We start from the raw sequence: 21745 nt of genomic DNA on the forward strand, positions 1-21745 counted from the left end.
AAGCCAAACTTTTGTTTCATAATTAAATGTCCATTTAAATAAAAAGTAACTAGCGTATTTATTATAGATGCACTCTGCACAAATTAGCTTCAATGCCACTGAATCTTCTGGTAAAAATGAGCAATCCACTAACCTCTCACTTAAAATAAAGAATTAGAATAATTAATGTGGTGATCAGGAGTGGATATCTATATTAGAGAAATGAATAGGTACAGGTGGAGATTTAGTTTGAGGTAACATCTTCTATATTATATATCTGTGCATCTGTTGATCTGCGCATCTTGTATCTTATACACACACACACACATCTAAATATTTTTTTTCTAATATTCAATATATAATAATTGTGTATAGATAATATAGTATACTTATAACTGTATGTTGTTAGATTGTTTTTAAATATATTTTTTATATTCTTTTTATGTTTTTTTTTTACTTTAAAATGTCATTCCCTGAAGCATTGTCATTTTCAGCAGTGTAAAATGCCATTTTGATTTTGGTATTCAGGACTGCTTTTGAGTTTTTGTTGAACTGTTGTAATAATCTTCCTCCACAGGAGTGTACCATGAAGGTCCAAGAGGGGAAGTTCAAGCTGCAGGATCTCCTGGTGGTCCCCATGCAGAGGGTCCTTAAATACCACCTTCTGCTAAAGGTGAGAAGTGCTCATCATCATTGATACCACTATCAGCTCCTCCATCACTGAGAGGGTTTAAGAAAAAATAAGGAACCTGTTCAACTCCCATTTATGTTTGATTTAAAGTTTGAAAGCAGAGCAGCAGCACCTCTTGTGAACCCCTAAATCCTATAAAACATTCAGATCATTTTTACCTCATCCAACAAGACCCATGTGGCTCTCCACTCTGCCTAGCCACTGCTAATAGAGATCATGTATAAAACAGGACGCCCTGCATGATACAAACCATCATTAATTCACAGCACACATTAATAATGGATACAGAAAGAAAGAGTGTGACGTGTGACAGACGGGCAGGATACAGCAGAGAGGGAAGAGAGCTTTGGGAGGTGGATACAGTGACACTGTTTAAATCAGCCATGCTTAAATCATATTATCCGCACCCCATTTCATACACTCTATCCTAGGGAGAGTTGCTGTGTTTGAGCTGTGCTTCGGATGGCAGGTGCTGTTTCCTAAAAGGATTCTTTCTTTGAGGACATCCTCTTTTGAGCACAGATTTATTGATTTCAGATCACAATCAGCTGATAATCATTGCTTAATTCTCCACCAGTGACCTCTCAATTTGATTCTGTATTTTATATAAATGCTATTAAAAAAGTGTGTTTCGATGCTGTAATAAATTGAAACATACACTCACCGGCCACTTTTTTAGGTACACCTTACTAGTACTGAGTTAGACCCCCTTTTGCCTACAGAACTGCCTTAATTCTTCATGGCATAGATTCAAAAATGGTCATGCAACAATACTCAGGTAGGCTGTGGCATTGATACTCAATTGGTACTAATGGGCCCAAAGTGTGCAGGGAAAATATCCTCCACACCATTATACTACCACCACCAGCCTGAACCGTTGATACAAGGCAGGATGGATCCACCTAAATCACCTTTCTTCCCTATTCTGATGCTCAGTTTGAACTGCAGCACATCATCTTGACCATGTCTACATACCTGAGTTGCTGCCATGTGATTGGCTGATTAGAAATTTGCGTTAACGAGCAGGTGTACCTAATAAAGTGGCCAATGAGTTTATAAAATAATATATATTACTATGTAAAATATTTAAGTAAAGCTACAGATGTACATTGTAGTTTAGAAATGTCCTCATCAAGTGCATTGTTTGTATTTGAATATATTTAATTAGAATTTAAGGTAATTTTTTCATGTAATGGCAAATGAGAATGTTTATTGTTAGGTTACATATGGGATGTTTATTTTCAATTATAAAATGCATCATTTTATTGCACATAATTAGTCATTACTAGTTATTAGACATTTCTATTAAAGTTAATGTATCCTTGATGAATAAAAGTATTAATGTCAGAGAAACTACTGATTGGACATCCTATAAATAATTAAGGCTTTAAAGTCACCCTATCATTGGTAATACTTTGCTTTGGATATAAACATATGCTAAAATTATTAAATGTAAATATTAAGGGTTATTATCCAGTGGTTTGCCATATTTGTATACTAGGTCAGTGTCTTTGTGGGTTAAGGTTTTGTCTTTTTTCTGTTGTAGGCAGTTATAGGACCTTTAATAACTGAAATATTTTAGAAATAATTTTGTGAAATTTAAGAACTATATTGCCAATCAAAATCAGGAATTTAACTTTCTTTAATATTTGATTTGATTTCAATTTTATTTACTGTTTTGAAGAACATGTTCCCTTAAGATAACATTTTGGAGTGAGAAATCACCTGAAAATATCTTTCCTCGTCTTACTATAAACAGGCTATGTTTGTACAGTATATGTAACTTATCATTATGTTTTCTGTCTGCAGGAGTTAGTGAGTCACTCTATGGACCGACCGGAGAGGCAACAGCTTAAAGAAGCACTAGAAGCCATGCAGGTGTGAACTCTAATACAGCTGCCATATAGTGTTTGCTTTGTAATTTAACTGTGCTTAACATATTGTTTAATGTGTAAATATATCTTAGTATTTTGGGGGCCAAGTGGTGTTTTCATGAGTGTTTTGTCTATGTCTTTTGAAGGACCTGGCCATGTATATCAATGAGGTGAAGAGAGACAATGAAACCCTGAAGAAAATAAGTGAATTTCAGAGCTCTATAGAAAATCTAGTAAGTGTTTGTGGAGATGATAATCAATGCAGAAAAGGCAGTATAATGGTGTACTTCACGACCTGTGGTATTAAAGACTCTTTTGGCCTTATATGCTTATGGTTTATATATTGCATATTACAGAATGTTTATTTCCACTTGTCATGCATTTTCAATAGCCTGTTGATTTTTAATATCACTTCACATTACCTTAACGAATCTAGTCGGACTCCTCTGCTGGCTCACTTGAAAGACTTACAATGTCTGAGGTCATGCACATATCAGCATGCTGGCCAATTCCTCTTTATCCCCAAACATTTAGTTGTTTACAAGCCTCCACCTGCCCCCCGTCTGTCACTTCTGTTCAGTAAAATAAATCCCAAAAAGCCTCCAGGCCACAAGCACAGGCAGGCGCGTTTAGGACTGTGTTTAAAAGGAATGAAATCAGTGTATCCTCTTCCAGTAGCTAATATAAAAGTCAGTGTATCAGCTCTGGTTTATTTATGTGAGGGCCTGTGGTGCAGATGACGCCTGCGGCTAAACATCAATGAGCCAATGAGGCATGCCACTTACGGACAAAGACCTGCACTGTGGGCTTTGTCGTGCCTTTAATAGCTCTTAATAAAGCAGCAACTGTAGTATTTTGTAACAAAAACATGAGGCATAAATCTGTAATTGGTAAATAAATATTAGAGAAATGTCCTTAAGGTAACAAAATATGGCTATTGCAAGCAAGAAGGTCACCAATTGTGCATAAAACCTCTGAGACATTTATGCTAATATAAATGTATGGATTATCATTTTGTGTGATTGTGTCATTTACAGCAGGTGAAGTTAGAGGAGTACGGTAGGCCAAAGATAGACGGAGAGCTCAAAGTGTGCTCTATAGTAAACCGGACCAAACAAGACAGGTAAGAGTGCACCTGTTCATTTGTTTTTATATGCAGCAGGATCAAATGGGCTGTTTTACTACTAAATAATTTGTGTTTCCACCCACTTCTTTCTTCTCTGCACCTAGATATATCTTCCTGTTTGATAAAGTTGTGATTGTTTGCAAGAGGAAAGGTTATAACTATGAGTTAAAAGAGGTTATCGAACTTCACTTCTACAAGATGTCTGATGACCCCATGAATAACCGCGACATGAAGAAGGTGAGAGGCCTTCGATTGGCCAGCCATTGGATTTGTTTCAAAATAAATATACCTAATTATATTGGTTCTATCAAATTGATTATGGCGCTGATCTTAATGTATTGTGTTAAACGTGCAAAGACAATTGGGACAGTCTGATTGTTTGCTTGGTGAATAGCACAGATGGATTTCGTTTATTATACGCTTGTCCTTGAGTGTTATAGCATGATGCTTGTAATTGCAACCAATCAGAAATGATGTACTGCCCTCTTCGGTGCTCTGGCATGTGTATGTAAATGCAGAGAGGTCGATGCATTCTCCATGAATCTAACAATCAGGAATTTTTGCATGTATATGAGAATGCATGTGTAACAGGGTGTCTCTTTCTCTCTCTCTCTCTCTCTTTCTCTTTTTTTCTCTCTCCGCCTACAATCTCTTTGCATGCCTGCCAGTCGAGTGGAAAAATGGTAAGCTGAATGCTCATGTTCTTTAAGCACTGACGTGCTGTGATTGTGCATTTCACTTCTTTGATGTTGCGATCGGTTTCCTGTCATCTCAAGGGATCCATCAGCTTTATGCTGCCAGAATAGCATCAGCAGTTTTTACAAATCAACAATCTGATATTTGTTGTGCAGAATCCTATGAGATGCATTTTCAGCATTGATCATGATCTGCATTTTTCAGTGTCTTAAAGATCTCATGAATTAAAGAAGTTTTGTCTTTTACCTCTTTTCCACCAGAATGATTTGTGTTCTGGTTCTGGCAGCAGTATGTTTTGTCAGCCTGTTCTCTGCCAGGTGAACTAGAACCTTTCACAAACTGGCCACGTATTTCCATAGACTTGGAGAATGAAAAATGATGTACTGTAACACTACTAGGGGTTGTTTACATGGCTATAACCAGACTAAATGAAACATTGCAAGTCCTGCTGTTTCTATAGACATTTCGGTTTTCAGCACTTTTGTTTCTCGTTTAGTTTGCATAAAATGCACATATAAAAGCCAGGCACCCGCATCTGAGGGTGCTTTCACTTTTGGTCTGCACCCAGGTACATTTGACATCAGAGTAAGGTATGTTTAACTAGTGTGAACGATGTCTTCTGAACTCGGGTGCACACCCTTTCTGTCTCCACCAAAAACATCTTCTGCAGACATTGTGTGATGTTCTGAACATTTTTCATATTTTTTTGCGGCAGATAGATGCAAGTGGCTCTCTGTATTTTGATTTTGGTAAGCAAAAGATTCAGTAAAAGCTGAATGACCGTGATATGCGTACGTCTCCATTTTGCCGCTTGGCTTTCGTGACCGCCACCTAACAACAGCTATACACAAAACAGCAGCTTGATGACGCAAGCGTACCGGCGTTCAGAAAGAAAAAAGACAGTGTGAACACAAAGGGAAAGGGGAGCCAATCAAACCTAGGTTCAGCCTAGGCAATGGAACCAATTGTGAAAGCACCCTGAATCATGTCAGTGGAAAAGGGGTAAATGAGATCAATGCCTAGTGTTGTGCTGACAAAATTAAATACAATTTTTAATAGATAATTTTTTAAAACCCAGTCATTTCATCACAGAGATTTTTATTTAAAACAATTCTGTTGAAAAAACAAAAATGTTTTCATCTAAAACAAGAAATGCTTAAGCAGCAAATATGGATATTAAAAGTATATCTTAAGAATCATGTGACACTGAAGACTGGAGTAGCTGCAGCTGAAAAATCTGATTTGCCATCATTGAACACGTCATAGACATTTTAATTTGTAACAAAGTGTTACAATATCCTAAAATTCTGAAATATTTAATTTTTAGAACATATTTCAGAACATATTTTTGAACATCCAGTTTCATCAGGAAACTTGTCAATACAGAAAGAAAGCATGAAGTGAATTCTTAGGAACAAAAGCTGTGTTTGTTGCATGAGATGCAATTCAGCAGGCAAAAACATGAACGTTGGAAATTGAAAAAACTATACTGGCAAACATGTGAATGACCATTAGCACCATTTCAATTCATCAACCATCTTCTCTCCACCCATAGTGGTCGTACGGCTTCTACCTGATCCATCTGCAGGGGAAACAGGGCTTCCAGTTCTTCTGCAAGACAGAAGACACCAAACGCAAATGGATGGAGCAGTTTGAGATGGCCATGTATGTTAAATCCTCCGCATGTTTCAAAAACACACAGTATTTTGATTTTTGATCACCATATCAAACATGATTATTAATCCACACAGGTCAAACATTAAACCCGAACGAGCCACTGCCAACCAGCACAACTTCCAAATGCACACGTTTGAGAAGAACACCAACTGCAGAGCCTGTAAAATGCTGCTGAGGTGAGAATACATGTACACTACCGCCACTTCTCCCTAAATTACAGAGGCGGTGCAGTTGACGGAGACCAGCTTCGACCGATGTTACTAGTTCTGCTGGTCTACTGGTCTGACCTCTATTACATGAGCTGCTTCAGTGATTGGCTGTATCGACTTGTGTGAAATCATAGTGTGCTGACCTAAATTTGCCACTCTGCAGCACAGGTCAATGTGCACATTGGCTGCTAATTAAAACGGTTCCACATTTCAATCTGTGTGCAAACTGGCCTGGGATTAGTTTGGATGTTGAATAGTGCCGCTTAGTTGTGGCGACATATGGAGTCACAGGGGGTGATTGTTGTTGTTGTCATTGTTGTAATAATGCATGAAAAGTTTGCTTTCAAAGCCAAACATCAATTTTACAGTGACTCGTGCCTAGAATTTGCACAAGCCTCTAAATATTACGTTTTAGTGTTCAATGGTGTTTGTGCTGTTAGTCCAACACAGCTCTAGAGGACTATGTGGAATGCAACAATATTAGTTCAATTAATATAAAGAGCACTAAACCAGGACCACACAATATTGTGGTTTAAAGGAAGCGCTGAACCTCTGGCTTAAACCTCTAAGTAAACTACAAGAAAACAATGATAAAAAAAATTACAAAACTACACTGACTCCCTGACTGACCTCAAAACAGGAGAGAAATTCCAACAACAGGGACAGGCTTCCTGGAGAAAAAAGTAAAAGAAAGAACTCAATGTTTAAACTGTGGTAATGCTCTTAGCAACAACAGAGCTAAAATACCAGTCATCAACAGATCAGACAATAATCTCAACAAATCACAACAACTCTCGTATCATCTAAAACCCAGTTAGTGCTCTGGAGAAAGGTTCCTCTCTAGCTTCTTTCTCAACATCTGAGTGTCTGGCCTCTGTTTCACACGATATAAAAATCACAAAAACTGACATAAAAGTGTCTCTATCATATTGTAACAGTGCTATGGGCAGGAATCATACCTCAGGTTTGTTTGTTAAATCCTAAAGGTGGAACCAGAATATCATAGAGAGTGTTTAGGCCACGTCCACACTGGACAGAAACAATCCAACCTGCTCCATTTTGTTTTATGTGACACTGTTTGCTAGCATGGCGCAATGATATAGTATATTCTATGTTATTTCTTTTCACCATTTATTCCGTGGGTAACAAGTGTGGGTTTTTCTCAAACTTGTCAATAAATTGCTCCACAAAGATGCCTGCTATTTAAAACATGCCAGTTCTTTAAATGTGATTGGAAATTCCAATGACTCGTGCAGTAATAGATAGTAAATGCCACATACTTCACTATATAAAGAAAGAGCAAGAATATTATTTATTATATATATATTTATTTATATATATTTGAACTAAACTGTTGTGAACAAAAACGAAGAAGAGGGAGAAAGTCATTCACACAATATAAAAATCACAATAATTAAAAAAAACGTCTGTAAATGCAACAGTGCTATGGGCAGGAATCATACCTCAGGTTGGTTTGTTAAATCCTAAAGGTGGAACCAGAATATAATAGAGAGCGTTAAGGTCACGTCCACAATGGATGGAAACAATCCAACCTGCTCCATTGACTTTCTATTGCTGTAAGCTGCCTCCCATGTCATTTTTAACTTATTGTAGAAAACAGAACCATTTCGAAAAGTGTACAGCAAACAAGCTAAAAAAAAAACAGAAGCAAGTTTTATAAGCTACCGAACCATAAAAGCCAGCCTTTAAAGGGTGATAAATGTAGATATAGATCATAGACATGAAATATCACCTGGAAGAATGGGTGAAGTGTGGCATCCTGACACTCAGTATGACTGTGTGAAAGGAAAATCTTTCACTGTAAAGTCAAATATTTAAATGTTCATTTATATATGATATTTTTGTAAGAAGCTATATCAGTTTGACTTCCGTCGGGTGACAGTATGTATGTTAGCCTTTTGTAGCTTAACAATACAACAAACAGATAAAAGATTCAATTAAATTTCTCTAAACCATCCACATCACTCTCCCTCTCTTCTCAGATGGGATGGCAGGCAAATCAAAGGTTACTATGGGCCAGCTTTGGCCCTCGGGCCCTAGTTTGGGCATCTCTGCTATAGAACTTAAATGCTGCACACACATCCCATGTGGTTTTCAAAGCTCTAACTGTGTCCATACTATCAAGTCAAAAAATCTGATCTCTTTTAAAAGATGTCATCAATAAATACATTGTTTACTTTAGCAATGATGTAAACTTTAGCAAATATAACAGACTCTATTTGCATTCACACCTGTCTGTTCACACTAAACTCACATGTTCAAAGTAACAAAAATGAATGTAGATGATGTGTTGCTGCTGTTTTACGTTTCTCAGACACCAAAGGAAATCCACACACACTTTTGAGTGCATGGGATTGTTCAAAGACGAGAGGAGAATCCGTCACTCTTGTTGAGGGTTCTCGTCTTTAGAAGACTAATTTTATTCATGCTTCTGTATAAGTCTGTAGCATTTTTGATGTTCTTGTACATTGTAGCATTTACATGGCTTTGTTCTCAGCATGCTGTGCTTTGAGCACATCTAAACAGAAAATCTTAGTAATGTTATCTACAGTGTCTGAACTAACATTGTTAATGTAGCTTAGTCAATGTATTGCAATGGATTAACTGTACTATAAAAGGAAACAAGACAATGTTGTCAAGTTTTAATGTTGATCATTTTGTTGTATGTGACACTGTTTGCTTCTGTTGGCTTAGTAGTATATTCTATATCAGGGGTGCCCAAACGTTTTCTTATGAAGGGCCAAAATCCAAGCTTGATTGAGAGCTGTGGGCCAAAAGTAAATATAGCAAACTGTAGAAAGTTGGCACTGGTAATTTCCTAGTTTATTTCATAATATTTATTAATACATAAATAGTAAAAATGAATTCAACCGTATTTAGTTTATAATTTTTTTGAAATTGTCTATTATTTTAACAAACTTATTACAATAAAACCATTATTAAAATGCATTTATAAAACGATAGAGTTCAATACTGAATACACTAGTCATGCTAAACCTGCCTTGATTTGCACGCGGATGTCTTCTGCTTTGCCCTCTATTCGTTAAGTGACATTATGTACATTTTTTTAAATCTGAAAAAAAAAAAATCTTTTAATTGAAACATTTAATTTCAGTTTGTTTTTGTGTAGCTCAACAATAAAAAAAAACTGTAAGGAATGGTATTTTAAATACAGCGGTTTTAACTGTAGTTCTGCCGAATCACTAAAAAGATCAGTATGATGGTGAAAAACTGTACATTTTTAGTCAAACCATCCTTCTGCAATCTTATACCAAAAACGGAAATAAGGGAAGCATTAATTGTTAAAAATGTGGGAGAGCATTGATATTATGTGATTGTATTGTATTGCAATATGTAGCATTTAAGTGTTGATGTTAAATCAAAAGTAATTCACAAATACTTGAAAATGAAATGATTTAATGACTATAATTCTCTATGGTTACAACTGAATAAGTTACATATAACTGTATAAAATAATAAAACATGAAATGATGATAATGGTAAACAGCTTAAAAGTAAAATAAAGTTACCTGAGAGAGAAGGAGAGACAAAGAGAGTAGGCCCTGAAGCAGGGGAGGAGCAGAGTAGGAAAAAAAAGAGCAAAGTTTACCATCTATTTTGTATCTTACTTGACCATGTGACCAAAGCCCAAATGCTGAGGCATGTGACCACATCGTAAAACCCCCAAAGTCCACACACCAGTCCTTGATCTTATCAGTGTCTGCCTTTGGAGTCAGTATGCACCTTCTTTGGTGAAAAAGACATGTTTTGCCAACAAATACATTTGATCATTTTCATTCTTACAAAACAAACAAAAGGTTTGTAGAAATGAGAATCCCTGTTAAAGGCATTTCCCAATCCTTCCCAACCGTGTTCTCTCTGGAGGGCTAAATCAAAAGATACAAAGGGATATCTCTGTTCTACGTTAACACTTCTCACCGTTCATTCCAAGGATAACAAGTGTGGGTTTTTCTCAGCCTTGTCAATGAAATGCTCCACAATGAAGCCTGCTAGTTTAAATGTGCCAGTTCTTTAAATGTGATTGGAAATTCCAATGACTCAGTATCCAATAGATAGTGAATGTCACATATATCTTTGAACAAAACTGTACTGTGAACAAAGAATATCATGTGCTACAACAAAAAAGGCAGATATCTTGAACATACAGACCTAATGGGGAACTCTTTTGACCTAGGTTTAAACACCTGCTTAGTATTGTTTTGGCAGCTTGTGCCAAGTTACGCATGGGTGAACATCGCTCAAACTCAAAACTAAATTTAGTTGTGTTTGAATGATTTTGAACTCTTATTACCTCAGGACATGAACATATATAATGGTATTATATATATTTCTCATGTGTCAAGGCTCTCTCTGCATTCACTCAAAGACACATCATGACGTACCTGTCTCTCATGCTGTTCTGTCCTTCTTTAGGGGTATTTTCTACCAGGGATACTACTGTTCTCGCTGTGGGACAGGAGCACATAAGGAGTGTCTGGAGATCATTACCATCTGCAAAATAAGTGAGTGTCTCTCTCAGAAAGCTGCTTCTCAAAGAAATGCATGTACATTACATCTGCTCTAATTGAAGAGTCCACTGACCGTGCTTTCTCTCTCTCTCTCTCTCTCTCTCTCTCTCTCTCTCTCTCTCTCTCTCTCTCTCTCTCTCTCTCTCTCTCTCTCTCTCTCTCTTTCATTATTATTTCAGGTCCCCATGATTCGGTGAGTTTTTAGCGGCTTGTACTAATAAACTTTCATCTCTCAGATTTAATGTTTGATAAATTAATCATTCCCTTTTACTGACTTTTGCCAAACTTCACTACATTATTTCATTTTAAACTTTGTCCTCATTTTTGAGAGGCACTGTAGGAATGTCTTGAAATATGCCTGATATGCTTGTATAAAAACGTTATTACACTTTGAAGGGCATTAAATGATCATTTTCCTTGTATTTTTGACAGGAGCCGGGGCTTCCTCAATCAGGTAAAAATATAAGTAAAATGTGATTTTTGTCTCTTTCTTCTGTGATACTAATGAGGTTATGTCAATATGAAAAATTTAGTGCGCACAGCTTCAGGCACTTAAAATGAGATGGACCACATTGAGTGCACAAGAGCTAATGAAATTATACTTCAGCTCTCTGCTGCCATCTAGTGTATAGTGCATGCATGCAGTAAACTCAGAGAATGGTTTATGTTATAGGAATATAAATTATAAGATTTCATATGTTTTTTTTATCACACATTTGATTCAATGTGTTTTTAAGGTCCAAAAATGGTGGCCATCAGAAATTACCATGGTACCCCCACCCCGCCTGGCAAGATACCACTCTGCTTCCAGACAGGAGAAGTCATTGAGCTGCTGAAGGGAGACCCAGACACATCATGGTGGGAGGTATGACATTATAAAATCAGATTATTTTACATTTTTACTGTAATTTCTTTGGTCTGACTTTGACGCATTCTATGTGCTGAATACTTGTAGTACGTACATGAAAATACATAAAGAATCATTTGACCCATTTGATCATACCTAGTCCAGTTTATGCACAATTTTGCTCTAAACTATACTTGTACACTACTATTTTCAGGAGCATGCTGTTTTTAATCTTTTTTTATGTAGATTAATTCATTTTTACACCGTTGTTGCCTTTTTCTCTCAGGGTAAGCTCATTCAAACCCAAAAGACTGGCTACTTTCCCAGTTCCAGTGTGAAACCATGTCTAGATCCTAAGGTAAAGGTTGATCGTTTTTTCTTATTAATTTGAGATAAAATATTTTTCGCTCTCTAAAATATATGTACACTCAAATTTTATGCAGTGCACTTCACTAATATTGCCCTTATGGTCTCATAACGTTTTTTATTGTTTTTTTTAATAGCCTTTCCAGGCATTTTCCAGTCGCCAGTCCTCCAGGGAGACGGATTACTACGTTTATCCCTGGTATTTCATCCTGTTTGAGAACACATGGATTTTTCTATTCACATTTCCAATCTACTGCATAATTTATTTTATTTAAACTTTACATAGTCTTGTGCATTACATTAATAAAATAATTGCAATTATAAATTGATGAGTGCAACTATGCTGATGTGTTTGTCTTTAGTAATATTTGCACAGAATTGTGTTTGTCATAACTCAAATCAATGATGGTAATTGATTAGCTTTAAACTAATTACAAGGCATGTTGAGTCTTTGTCTTTTAATGAGGTAATGACCTCGGTGAGAGTCGCTGTAATGATGTACAGTCTATTGAACTGACTCGTGAATGAGGTGTGTTTTCCCTGTGGGTTTCAGGTTTGCAGGAAACATGGAGCGGCAGCAGGCCGACAACCTGCTCAAGTCTCACAGCAGCGGTACCTATCTGATCCGAGAGAGAACAGCAGAGGCGGAGAGATTTGCAATCAGCATTAAGTGAGTGTTAACAATAAAATATTCACTCTGTTTCTGTATTTTGCCTATCATCGATTCAAAGAATGCATTGCAGTATTTCCAGAAGTTTCATGAGTGGCAGGAACATTTCTCTCCTTTTTACAGGTTTAATGATGAAGTGAAGCACATTAAAGTTATTGAGAAAGACAACTGGATTCACATCACAGAGGCCAAGAAGTTTGAAAGCCTCTTGGTAAGTGAAGCCTCTCACTGTTAATAGTATTATAGAGTTTTATTAAGCTTGCACAGTGAAGACTGCACTCAAAAAAAACGTGTAGTTAATTCACTTGGATCAATTGCTTAACATACTCATTTTTTGCCAAAATATTTCGTTTTAATGTACAAAAAGTGACAGGAAAGGCATTTATAATGTTAGAATTTCTATTTATAATAAATGTTAATGTTTCTATTAATATAAGATAACCATTTTAAAAAAAGGTAAAACAGATATCAATATCAAGCACAACTCTTTAAACAGGGTGTCTGCGGGGTCTTAAAAAGTCTGAAATTATTAATAACAAAATTTTAGGCCTTAAAGTCTTAATTCACATAAATATTGTGTTGTAGGTCTTAAATCATTTTAAACTGGTCTTAATTTTAAAAGATTCCTATCACCAACAATCCATCTAAATATGTTTTATATATAAATATTTAAGTTTTTTTTATTGCAAAGAGATTCACAACACCTGTTAGACATTTTTACAGCAAATTCTCTTAATTAAATTCCCCAATCAGGAAAAGAAAATTAAAAACAATTACACAATTCCTTATGATAGTAACAGCAATATATCCCTTTACACGATCTTCTATTTACACAAAAACTATTTACAGAAGTAAGGGTGAGTGGAAATAATATTTATAAATAGGCATGAAACAAGGTTTTTTTTAACAGAAACACATTAGGTTGAATAGGAGTTATACTCACTTAATTTGGACAAAAAGCAAACAAATACACAGTTGAAATCAGAATTATTAGCCCCCCTGATTTATTAGCCCCCCTGTTTATTTTTTCCCCAATTTCTGTTTAAAGGAGAGAAGATTTTTTTAACACATTTCTAGGCATAATAGTTTTAATAACTCATTTCTAATAACTGATTTATTTTATCTTTGCCATGATGACAGTACATGAAATTTTGTTAAATATTTTTCAAGACACTTCTATACAGCTTAAAGTGACATTTAAAAACGTAACTAGGTTAATTAGGTTAACTAGGCAGGGTTGAGTAATTAGGCAAGTTATTGTATAATGATGGTTTGTTCTGTAGACTAGGTTATCAAATAAAAAATATAGCTTCAAGGGGCTAATAATTTTGACCATAACATGTTTTTTTTTATTAAAAACTGCTTTTATTTTAGCCAAAATAAAATAAATAAGACTTTCTCCAGAAGAAAAAATATTATCTGACATACTGTGAAAATGTCCTTGTTCTGTTACATCAATTGCGAAATATTTATAAAAGAAAAAAAAATCAAAGGGGGGCTAATAATTCTGATCTCAACTGTATATTTTTGTATTTTCTTCATAATAAATATACTTTTAACAATGCTAAACTTGTCATTAAAAAAAGAAACATGTTGAAAAAAAGGTGTATACAACTATACTAACTAGACAAACTAAGAGATGTGGTTAAGAAATAACTACATTTGTTTTTGGCCAACCGGGCTATTAAAAAAAGTCTTAGTGTTTAGCCCTGTATAATAATAAAATTTATAATAACTAAATATACTGTATAATAAATAAAATTTCCTTCATAATGGTCTTAAAGTCTTAAATTTGACTTGATGAGTAATAAGAAATGTTATTGAATAATCATGATGTTCTGAATGGCTGTTGAAAATTAAGTTTTATAATCACAGAAATAACTAAAGAGAAATGTTTCAAAAACATGAAAACATACAGATCTCTAACTTTGAGTGGTGATTCAGCAGCCTATAAGTCAAATTCTTTTCCATGTTATTGGAAAATTTGCATACTGAATTATGACAGTCTGCCTTTTTTATGCAATTGTTGGTCTTTAAAGCCATATGCTGCACATCTGCCAGAAAACAAGATGAGTGATGCTAATGCGGCTCTTAATTTGCATTTCATTTGCACAGAACTAAACCCTAATCCAAGCCTACCTAAAACTGCTACTATTTTCCTCGCTAGGACAGATATTTCTACTGGAAATTGAGTTTTAGTTTCTACAGTACATTGATAGAGATAATAACAGCTGGAACATGAAACTGCTGTAAGTAACTTTTGATACGTTTCTGTGTAACAGGAGCTTGTGGAGTATTATCAGAGTCATTCACTGAAAGAGAGTTTTAAGCTGTTGGACACAACATTACGATACCCTTATAAATCCCGGGACCGCTCAAGCTCTCGCACCAATACCCGCTCACCAGGTAAACACTCGCCTCCATAATCCTACTCGTCTTTTTATCTGTCACGTTTTTCTAGCTCCCTATTTCCCTAGCTCTCTCTTTCTTTTCTCTTTTTGCCCTTCTGCTTTCTTGCTTTCTCTGGCACACATGTATTATTGTGCCTCCACCAGTCTGGCCAGCAGCTCTTTTGGACACGCTCTCGAGGTCTGAACAAACAAACCCTACCAGCTGGTCCCGCCCTCACATTCAGAATGCTCCGCCCACTGGTATTTCAGCTGTCAGTCTTCTTAGGTTTGGTAGTCAAGGGTCCGCCCACTCTGGCTGAGGCTGTGGCCTGACTGAGGCTTCTGGCTTCTGGCTCCAAGTTTTGCTTGGCCAGTTGAATAGGTTCCAATAAACAGATGCTTCATTAGATGTATTATAAATGATGGGCCTTTGTTCCCCTTCCAGTCAAGTTTAACTGGTGCACACTGGTATTTTTAAGCAAGTGCATAAAGACAGTAGCTGTGAGTGTGAAAGGTTTGAAGATCCTCTATCTAATCCAAGAGCCACTTAAAGTAGTCATTCAGTCAAACAAGAAAATCTTGTCATTCACTCTCAGTATAACTTATCTTCTTCCATGAAACAGAAAAAGACACAGGATGTTCACTGGATTCTTTTCTTTTATGTTTTTTAAAAGTTTATTTTTTTTGATTAACAAAAACTTCAAAAGAACAGCAATTGTTTGAAAAATAAATGTTTTGTTACATTATTTATCTGCTAGACTCTAAAAATATATTTAATTATTTAATATTTAATTATATTAAAAAATCTTGGTCCACAAACATTCAATAATGTCAGCTATTGATTAGTTAAATAAGTGAGTTATTTTGTCGCAGCCATTTCCCCCTGCAGCCCAAAACAGATTACTCGCTGAAGCTAAGTAGGGCTGAGCCTGGTCAGTACCTGGATGGGAGACCACATGGGAAAACTAGATTCCTGTTGGAAGTGGTGTTAGTGAGGCCAGCAGGGGGCGTTCAATCTGTGGTCTGTGTGAGTCCTAATGCCCCAGTAAAGTGAAGGGCACCATAAACTGTACTATGCACTATACCATGTTTATTTTATTATAAAGAGATCAGATATTTTGTTTTAATATTTTTGTTTAATAATGTTGGTAAATTAAAATAAAAAAAATCCTAGTATTCCTAAATGTATTGTTAAAAAATATTCTATAATTATTGATATCGAATGATATGAAACATGATATCATGATAAATTTTTTGCAATATCGCCCAGCGTTAGTCCATACATGATAAAAGCACTATATAAATATACATTACATTACATTTTACGTTTTGAAAACTTTTGTGCTGCTTAGTATATTCATGGAAACCATGATAAAAAATATTTAAATGCATTTGACAGAATTGTGTAACCTTTTTTCTTGTGTTTCTCATCTATTGCCAGTAATTTTAGCTTTTACATCCAGAGTCGCTCAATTTCAAGGCAAAGATTGTGACGTATGATAACCTATGATCTATTATAACCTTGCATAAAAATATCACGCTTTCACGGTATTGTGATTACTGCTCTAAAATAAGTTGTTTTTAAATGTCTGGGTAAAAAAACAATAACTTTTCACCCATTGGACACAGTATATTTTGTTTTAAGAAACACTTAAAATATTTTGGAACAGTAGCTTTTTATATGAAGGGTCCTTTTCTGCTGGAGATACTGTTGCTCTAAAAACTAAATAAAATAGTCACACAAAAAACTACATATTTGTACGTAAGAACAGTATAAGAGAAACTTTTGGCGGTTTTAATAGCTTAACTTTTCCAAACTGCAGTACACCTTGAAATTGGTTATCGGTAGTAGCATTATAGTAATTTTATTTGACTGGAAAATATTGGAGGAGACTATTTGTAAAAACCAATCCTGGGCGCTGCATCTTATGTTTTAAAAAAAAAGGTGTTCCGTGTGAAGGGCCCCTAATACACACACACACTTTTGCCTTGTCTCATAGGTTTGATAAAGAAACCATGCCCCTGAACTTTAACCCTCTTACACTGTTGTGCATTCCTCTTTTATTTATTTTTTGTGCTCTCTCTCACTTTCTCTCTCTCTCTATCCCGTCTCAGCAGCCACCTGTGCTTCCTACAACTTCTCCTTCCTTAGTCCTCAGGGCCTCAATTTCTCCTCTCAAAGCTCTGCTCCCTTCTGGTCAGGTACTGCGCTTCTTGCATCATCCATGAATCCTCCCCGACTTCACCATTCATATCCTGCCATCCACCCCGCTTGTGTTTCCAGCATCCTTCCATTAGAGCTTCAGATATTCATACAATTCCAGTGAAAATGGCCTATTAGTAGAGCAGTTTTCACAAGCTTTCACTTATTACAGTTCATCTCACTCACAGTGTCATAATGTGTCCACTCATCTGCTAATGATGCTCCTCCGTGTTTAATGCGCTAATCTTGGGCTTTTGGTTGGCTGTTACAGTATTCACACCCAGGGTAGTCAGCACAGCTGTGGCGCGATACAACTTTGCTGCTCGAGACATGAGAGAGCTGTCTCTGCGAGAAGGAGACATCGTCAAGATCTACAGCAAGATTGGTGGAGACCAAGGCTGGTGGAAAGGAGAAGCCAACGGCAGGGTAAATGAAGCAAGCGAATGATTTGCATTTAAATGTAATTATTTAGCACTGCAGTGCAGACGCCTTCATACAAAGTGATCTACAAATAGACAATGGATGAAAGCAATCAAAGCAACATGAGAATAAACATGACAATTCCTGGTTAGTCTAATCTATTGTGCTAATAGGTTTTTAAAGGATAAATAATACAGAAAAGGGATTGGTAGTGTAAGAAGGTGATGGAGTAATAATGTAATAGAGAATACATAGTGTTGGTATTAGTGGTGTAATGGATCACAAATCTCACGGTTCGGTTTACATTTTTTTAGTCATGGATCAGACCATTTTTGGATCAGCCAAAAAGGGGAGGAGACAAATGTAATTTGCTTTTCATTAATTACAAAAACAGAACTGCAAGACACTTTTAGCTTCAACAAACAGAATTTTATTACAAATAAAATGTAGAAATAATCAGCTGAATGAAAATAAAATGTCAATTATTCAGTCCTGTGAAAAATTCACCATTACTTCTACTGTTGCTGATGACGCTAAATGTATATAAAGTCTATATATTAGTATACGATGTATATTTAGTCTCGTTTTCAATAAATGATTCACTTATTCACTCATAAAACTTTGTTTCATTGCTAGATGATTTATTCAGTGGCATGTTTTTGATGGCTGGAAGTTGCCACCTATTGGTTAAATAATGTAACTGCTGCCTACAACTTTCATTTTTGATAATCAAGTTAAATGCATATGAACCGTATCGTACAAAATAAACGTAACCGTATAATTACAATTAAGAAAACAATTACTGAGTGCGCCAGTCTCAAGTTGTGTATTCTCACATTGTGTCCATGTTTCCATTCAGATTGGATGGTTTCCCTCCACATATGTTGACGAGGAGGGTGTGCAGTGAAACTCTGGGCTTACAGATTGTCCAATCAGATCACGTTCTGATCCGCAGCCCTCTGAGAGGACTCTTTGCTTCCCATGGCAACACCTCATGGAAGGCTTTTTGCTGGAATCATATTTTACAATGATTTTTTTGTACCTCTGTCTCATTTCGTCATGTACGAATATGCTTTCCCCCCTCCCTTTCTCGGAATGTCTGTGTGATCTCTGTGAAGAAACCTGCTCAGAGTCTGTTCGTTCTCAGCATCGTCCGAAGAATCTGTGAACCAAGCAGAACTTTGCCTTGAAGTAGCCAAAGGTCAAGCATGGCTTTAAGTTTGTACAGTAATACCTGTGATGTGCACTGCTGGCCACAGTGGTATAATTGGGGGGTGGGATGAATAAATATATATATAAAAATATAAATATAATTTATTAAAGAGATATATCTATGATTATAATGCAGCGTTGGACATTGGTCCAATGGCAGCTGTGCAAAGAATATATGAGAGCAGAAAAGATGCACTTTGCATTTCTTTACAGAGAGATTTTGCCTTAGTAAATGGTAATGCCTTTAGAGATGGAGGTAAAGAGATGGATTCAGACTCATCTTGCACATATACACTCGTACATCCGCCCTGTCCAGAAACACGGTGCCTTTTTTTACGTTCCTCACTCCTAACAGAGTCTGCTTTATGAGGCTGCAGCATTAGCATCTCTGTTCTGTGGCCGTACACTCTCAATCCACTCATTCAACAGAAGACCACACAACATCAGATTGAACATTTCTTTGACTGAAATGAGCCGATGACCAGATCTGCTCATCATCTCACTGGAACAATAGGAGCAGCTGACTGAAAGCGTTATGTCTTGGACAATGAAGGATACATCCACCATCATGTCGTCCTCATGAGTATCAGGAAGAGGCTCCTTGAATGCTGTGATTAGCTTTTATATCCACGTCCTCAGCGGTCCAAATTTGGACTGAAAAGGGAAAGTTAAATGCTGTTCTGTGCACTGATCTTCATGAATACCCAGAGGTTTTTGTGACTTATTTTGTCGTCTTTTACAAGCACATACATATTGCCATTGCGTGTTTCTCATCTGCAGCCTGCCACATTACAGTATCTTGCCTTACTGGTGGACACTTGGTGCTACAGTGCTACATATTGAAATCCCCCTGAGTTAGGGCAGACATTGAGTTGTTTTGCTGTCGTTGTGGATGAGGAAACCCACTGCTGAAGAACCTCAGCCATCAAGTGCACTTTATCTGTCCAGAGACCTTTTAACATGGGACACCACACTGCAGACCTGGACATTAAATTTTCATATTATTTAATAATGATAAGAACTGTCCTTATTTTTACCTCTGGAAGAAGTATAAAATCCTTCACACTATGAGCAGCGGTCCTTCAAAGTCTCATTTTGAACATTACCTGTAAACTCCATAAGTGCATGGATGTGTGTCCCTCATACAGTCCTCTGAGAAAAACCTTTTGCTGTTGCCATCAGAAATTGAACCTATAAATTGAAAGTGGGAGAGTGCTGGACTCTAATAAAGCAAGGGATGTAGTTTTAGCTGCGCTCCTGGTTTGAGTACAGCTGTCTGAGTGATGGAGGAGTGCGGCTCAGGTCAAGGTGCTGCTGGTTTAGGGGCTTAAGTACCTGTTTGTGTAGTGGACAAAAACCCATCGCATGTGGTCATAGATATTACAACTGCTGTCTGTGGATCCTGAAAAAAAGGAAAAAAGAAAAAAAAACAACAACAGGAAACTGTGTACATTTTTTGAATGGTCAGTTATTTGGAAACTGAGGTCTATCATGAAATAAATATTTCTTTTTTGCCTATTTCCTGTGTCCTGTACACTGTTAGCAGGATGGATGGATGAATATATATATATATATATATATATATATATATATATATATATATATATATATAATGTATGTATGCATGTATGTATGTATGTATGTGTGTGTGTATATATGTATGTGTATATATCTATCTATATATATATATGTATATATCTATATATATATATATATATATATATATATATATATATATATATATATATATATATATATATATATATATATATGTATATGTATATATATGTATATATATGTATATGTATATATATGTATATATATGTATATTATATATATGTATATATATGTATATTATATATATGTATATATATATATATATATATATATGTATATATATGTATATATATGTATATTATATATATGTATTGTATTATTATATATCTGATTGGCTGATAGCACAGCCTTTTCACTCTTGTGTATTACTCCGCCCACATACAGTGACAAGCAGAGGACACTCTACAGTTTAAATACTGCAGCTGTTGGACAACATAATGTACTTTTGAGGCTTTTTTAATTGAAAATGTAGTTGTTTAGATTGTAACTATGCAGTTCATTTATAAGGGCAGTGGCTATTTATTTAGAATTTTGGAGATACAGTACGTCAGCATCCATCAGCCTGTCATTGAGCAGAGCAAAGACAGTTGACATTTGTCAACTGCGACAGAGATCGGTGTAACTCTCAGTGTAATTTCAAACTACAGCTGATCAAGTCATTATAAAACAGGTAAGTGACATTTGAAGTCTCTTTTGTATGTTGTAGTGCTGTATTTATACCATAGTAATTGTAGTATATTGAATGTGAAATGGGACTTGCATATCGGTGATGTACTGTGTGTTTTTTGTTTTGGCCACTCTTTGCATAACCCTGAGTTACTTTTTGGTAACTGTATAAACATGGTAAACATACATCTGTATGTTTCTAATGTAGGTATGTATGTATACACGTGACTATACATTTATCTATACATTTAACACTTTAATAGCCATCTCTCTCTCCACATATAAATATTAGTGGTATGTAGATATTGATTGACAACTATATGGAGATGTGGCATTTATATATATTCGTCTGTGTGGATGGGTGAAGTGATAATTGTGTGTTTTGTAGATAGTAGTGTTTATAATGTAGTCTGATGGTTGGAAGCCCTTCTAACTTTACCTCCAGTTTCCTTTATGAATTCAGGATGATGAGCCGGACTGTGCTGAGGTTTCATATGCCTCTGGTCTTCATGATGTGAAAAGACAGGCCTGCTGGTAGTTGTTAACAGAAAC

At 35.9% G+C, this 21745-nt stretch overlaps 1 protein-coding gene across 4 annotated transcripts in view; it reads left to right on the forward strand.

Moving 5' to 3' along the window:
• The window catches only part of vav2 (vav 2 guanine nucleotide exchange factor), a 241779-nt gene extending 221351 nt beyond the window's left edge, over positions 1 to 20428 (forward strand). Inside the window, exons 10-29 of one of the 4 annotated variants that reach the window (XM_056445791.1) lie at positions 557 to 652; positions 2480 to 2548; positions 2691 to 2777; positions 3582 to 3667; positions 3775 to 3907; positions 4339 to 4353; positions 5922 to 6031; positions 6118 to 6219; positions 10708 to 10796; positions 10982 to 10995; positions 11235 to 11256; positions 11540 to 11667; positions 11936 to 12007; positions 12153 to 12214; positions 12569 to 12685; positions 12809 to 12896; positions 14968 to 15091; positions 17191 to 17277; positions 17550 to 17704; positions 18558 to 20428. In XM_056445791.1, the coding sequence (XP_056301766.1) occupies positions 557 to 652; positions 2480 to 2548; positions 2691 to 2777; positions 3582 to 3667; positions 3775 to 3907; positions 4339 to 4353; positions 5922 to 6031; positions 6118 to 6219; positions 10708 to 10796; positions 10982 to 10995; positions 11235 to 11256; positions 11540 to 11667; positions 11936 to 12007; positions 12153 to 12214; positions 12569 to 12685; positions 12809 to 12896; positions 14968 to 15091; positions 17191 to 17277; positions 17550 to 17704; positions 18558 to 18605 (1704 nt within the window). In that variant the 3' untranslated portion in view covers positions 18606 to 20428. The remainder of the gene's footprint in view (positions 1 to 556; positions 653 to 2479; positions 2549 to 2690; positions 2778 to 3581; positions 3668 to 3774; positions 3908 to 4338; positions 4354 to 5921; positions 6032 to 6117; positions 6220 to 10707; positions 10797 to 10981; positions 10996 to 11234; positions 11257 to 11539; positions 11668 to 11935; positions 12008 to 12152; positions 12215 to 12568; positions 12686 to 12808; positions 12897 to 14967; positions 15092 to 17190; positions 17278 to 17549; positions 17705 to 18557) is intronic. The other 3 variants (XM_056445793.1, XM_056445792.1, XM_056445794.1) reach the window with 3 other exon arrangements.
• Positions 20429 to 21745: the final 1317 nt, after the last annotated feature.

The sequence above is a fragment of the Danio aesculapii genome, chromosome 21 (genome assembly GCF_903798145.1).
Source record: "Danio aesculapii chromosome 21, fDanAes4.1, whole genome shotgun sequence".
NCBI classification, from domain to species: domain Eukaryota; kingdom Metazoa; phylum Chordata; class Actinopteri; order Cypriniformes; family Danionidae; genus Danio; species Danio aesculapii.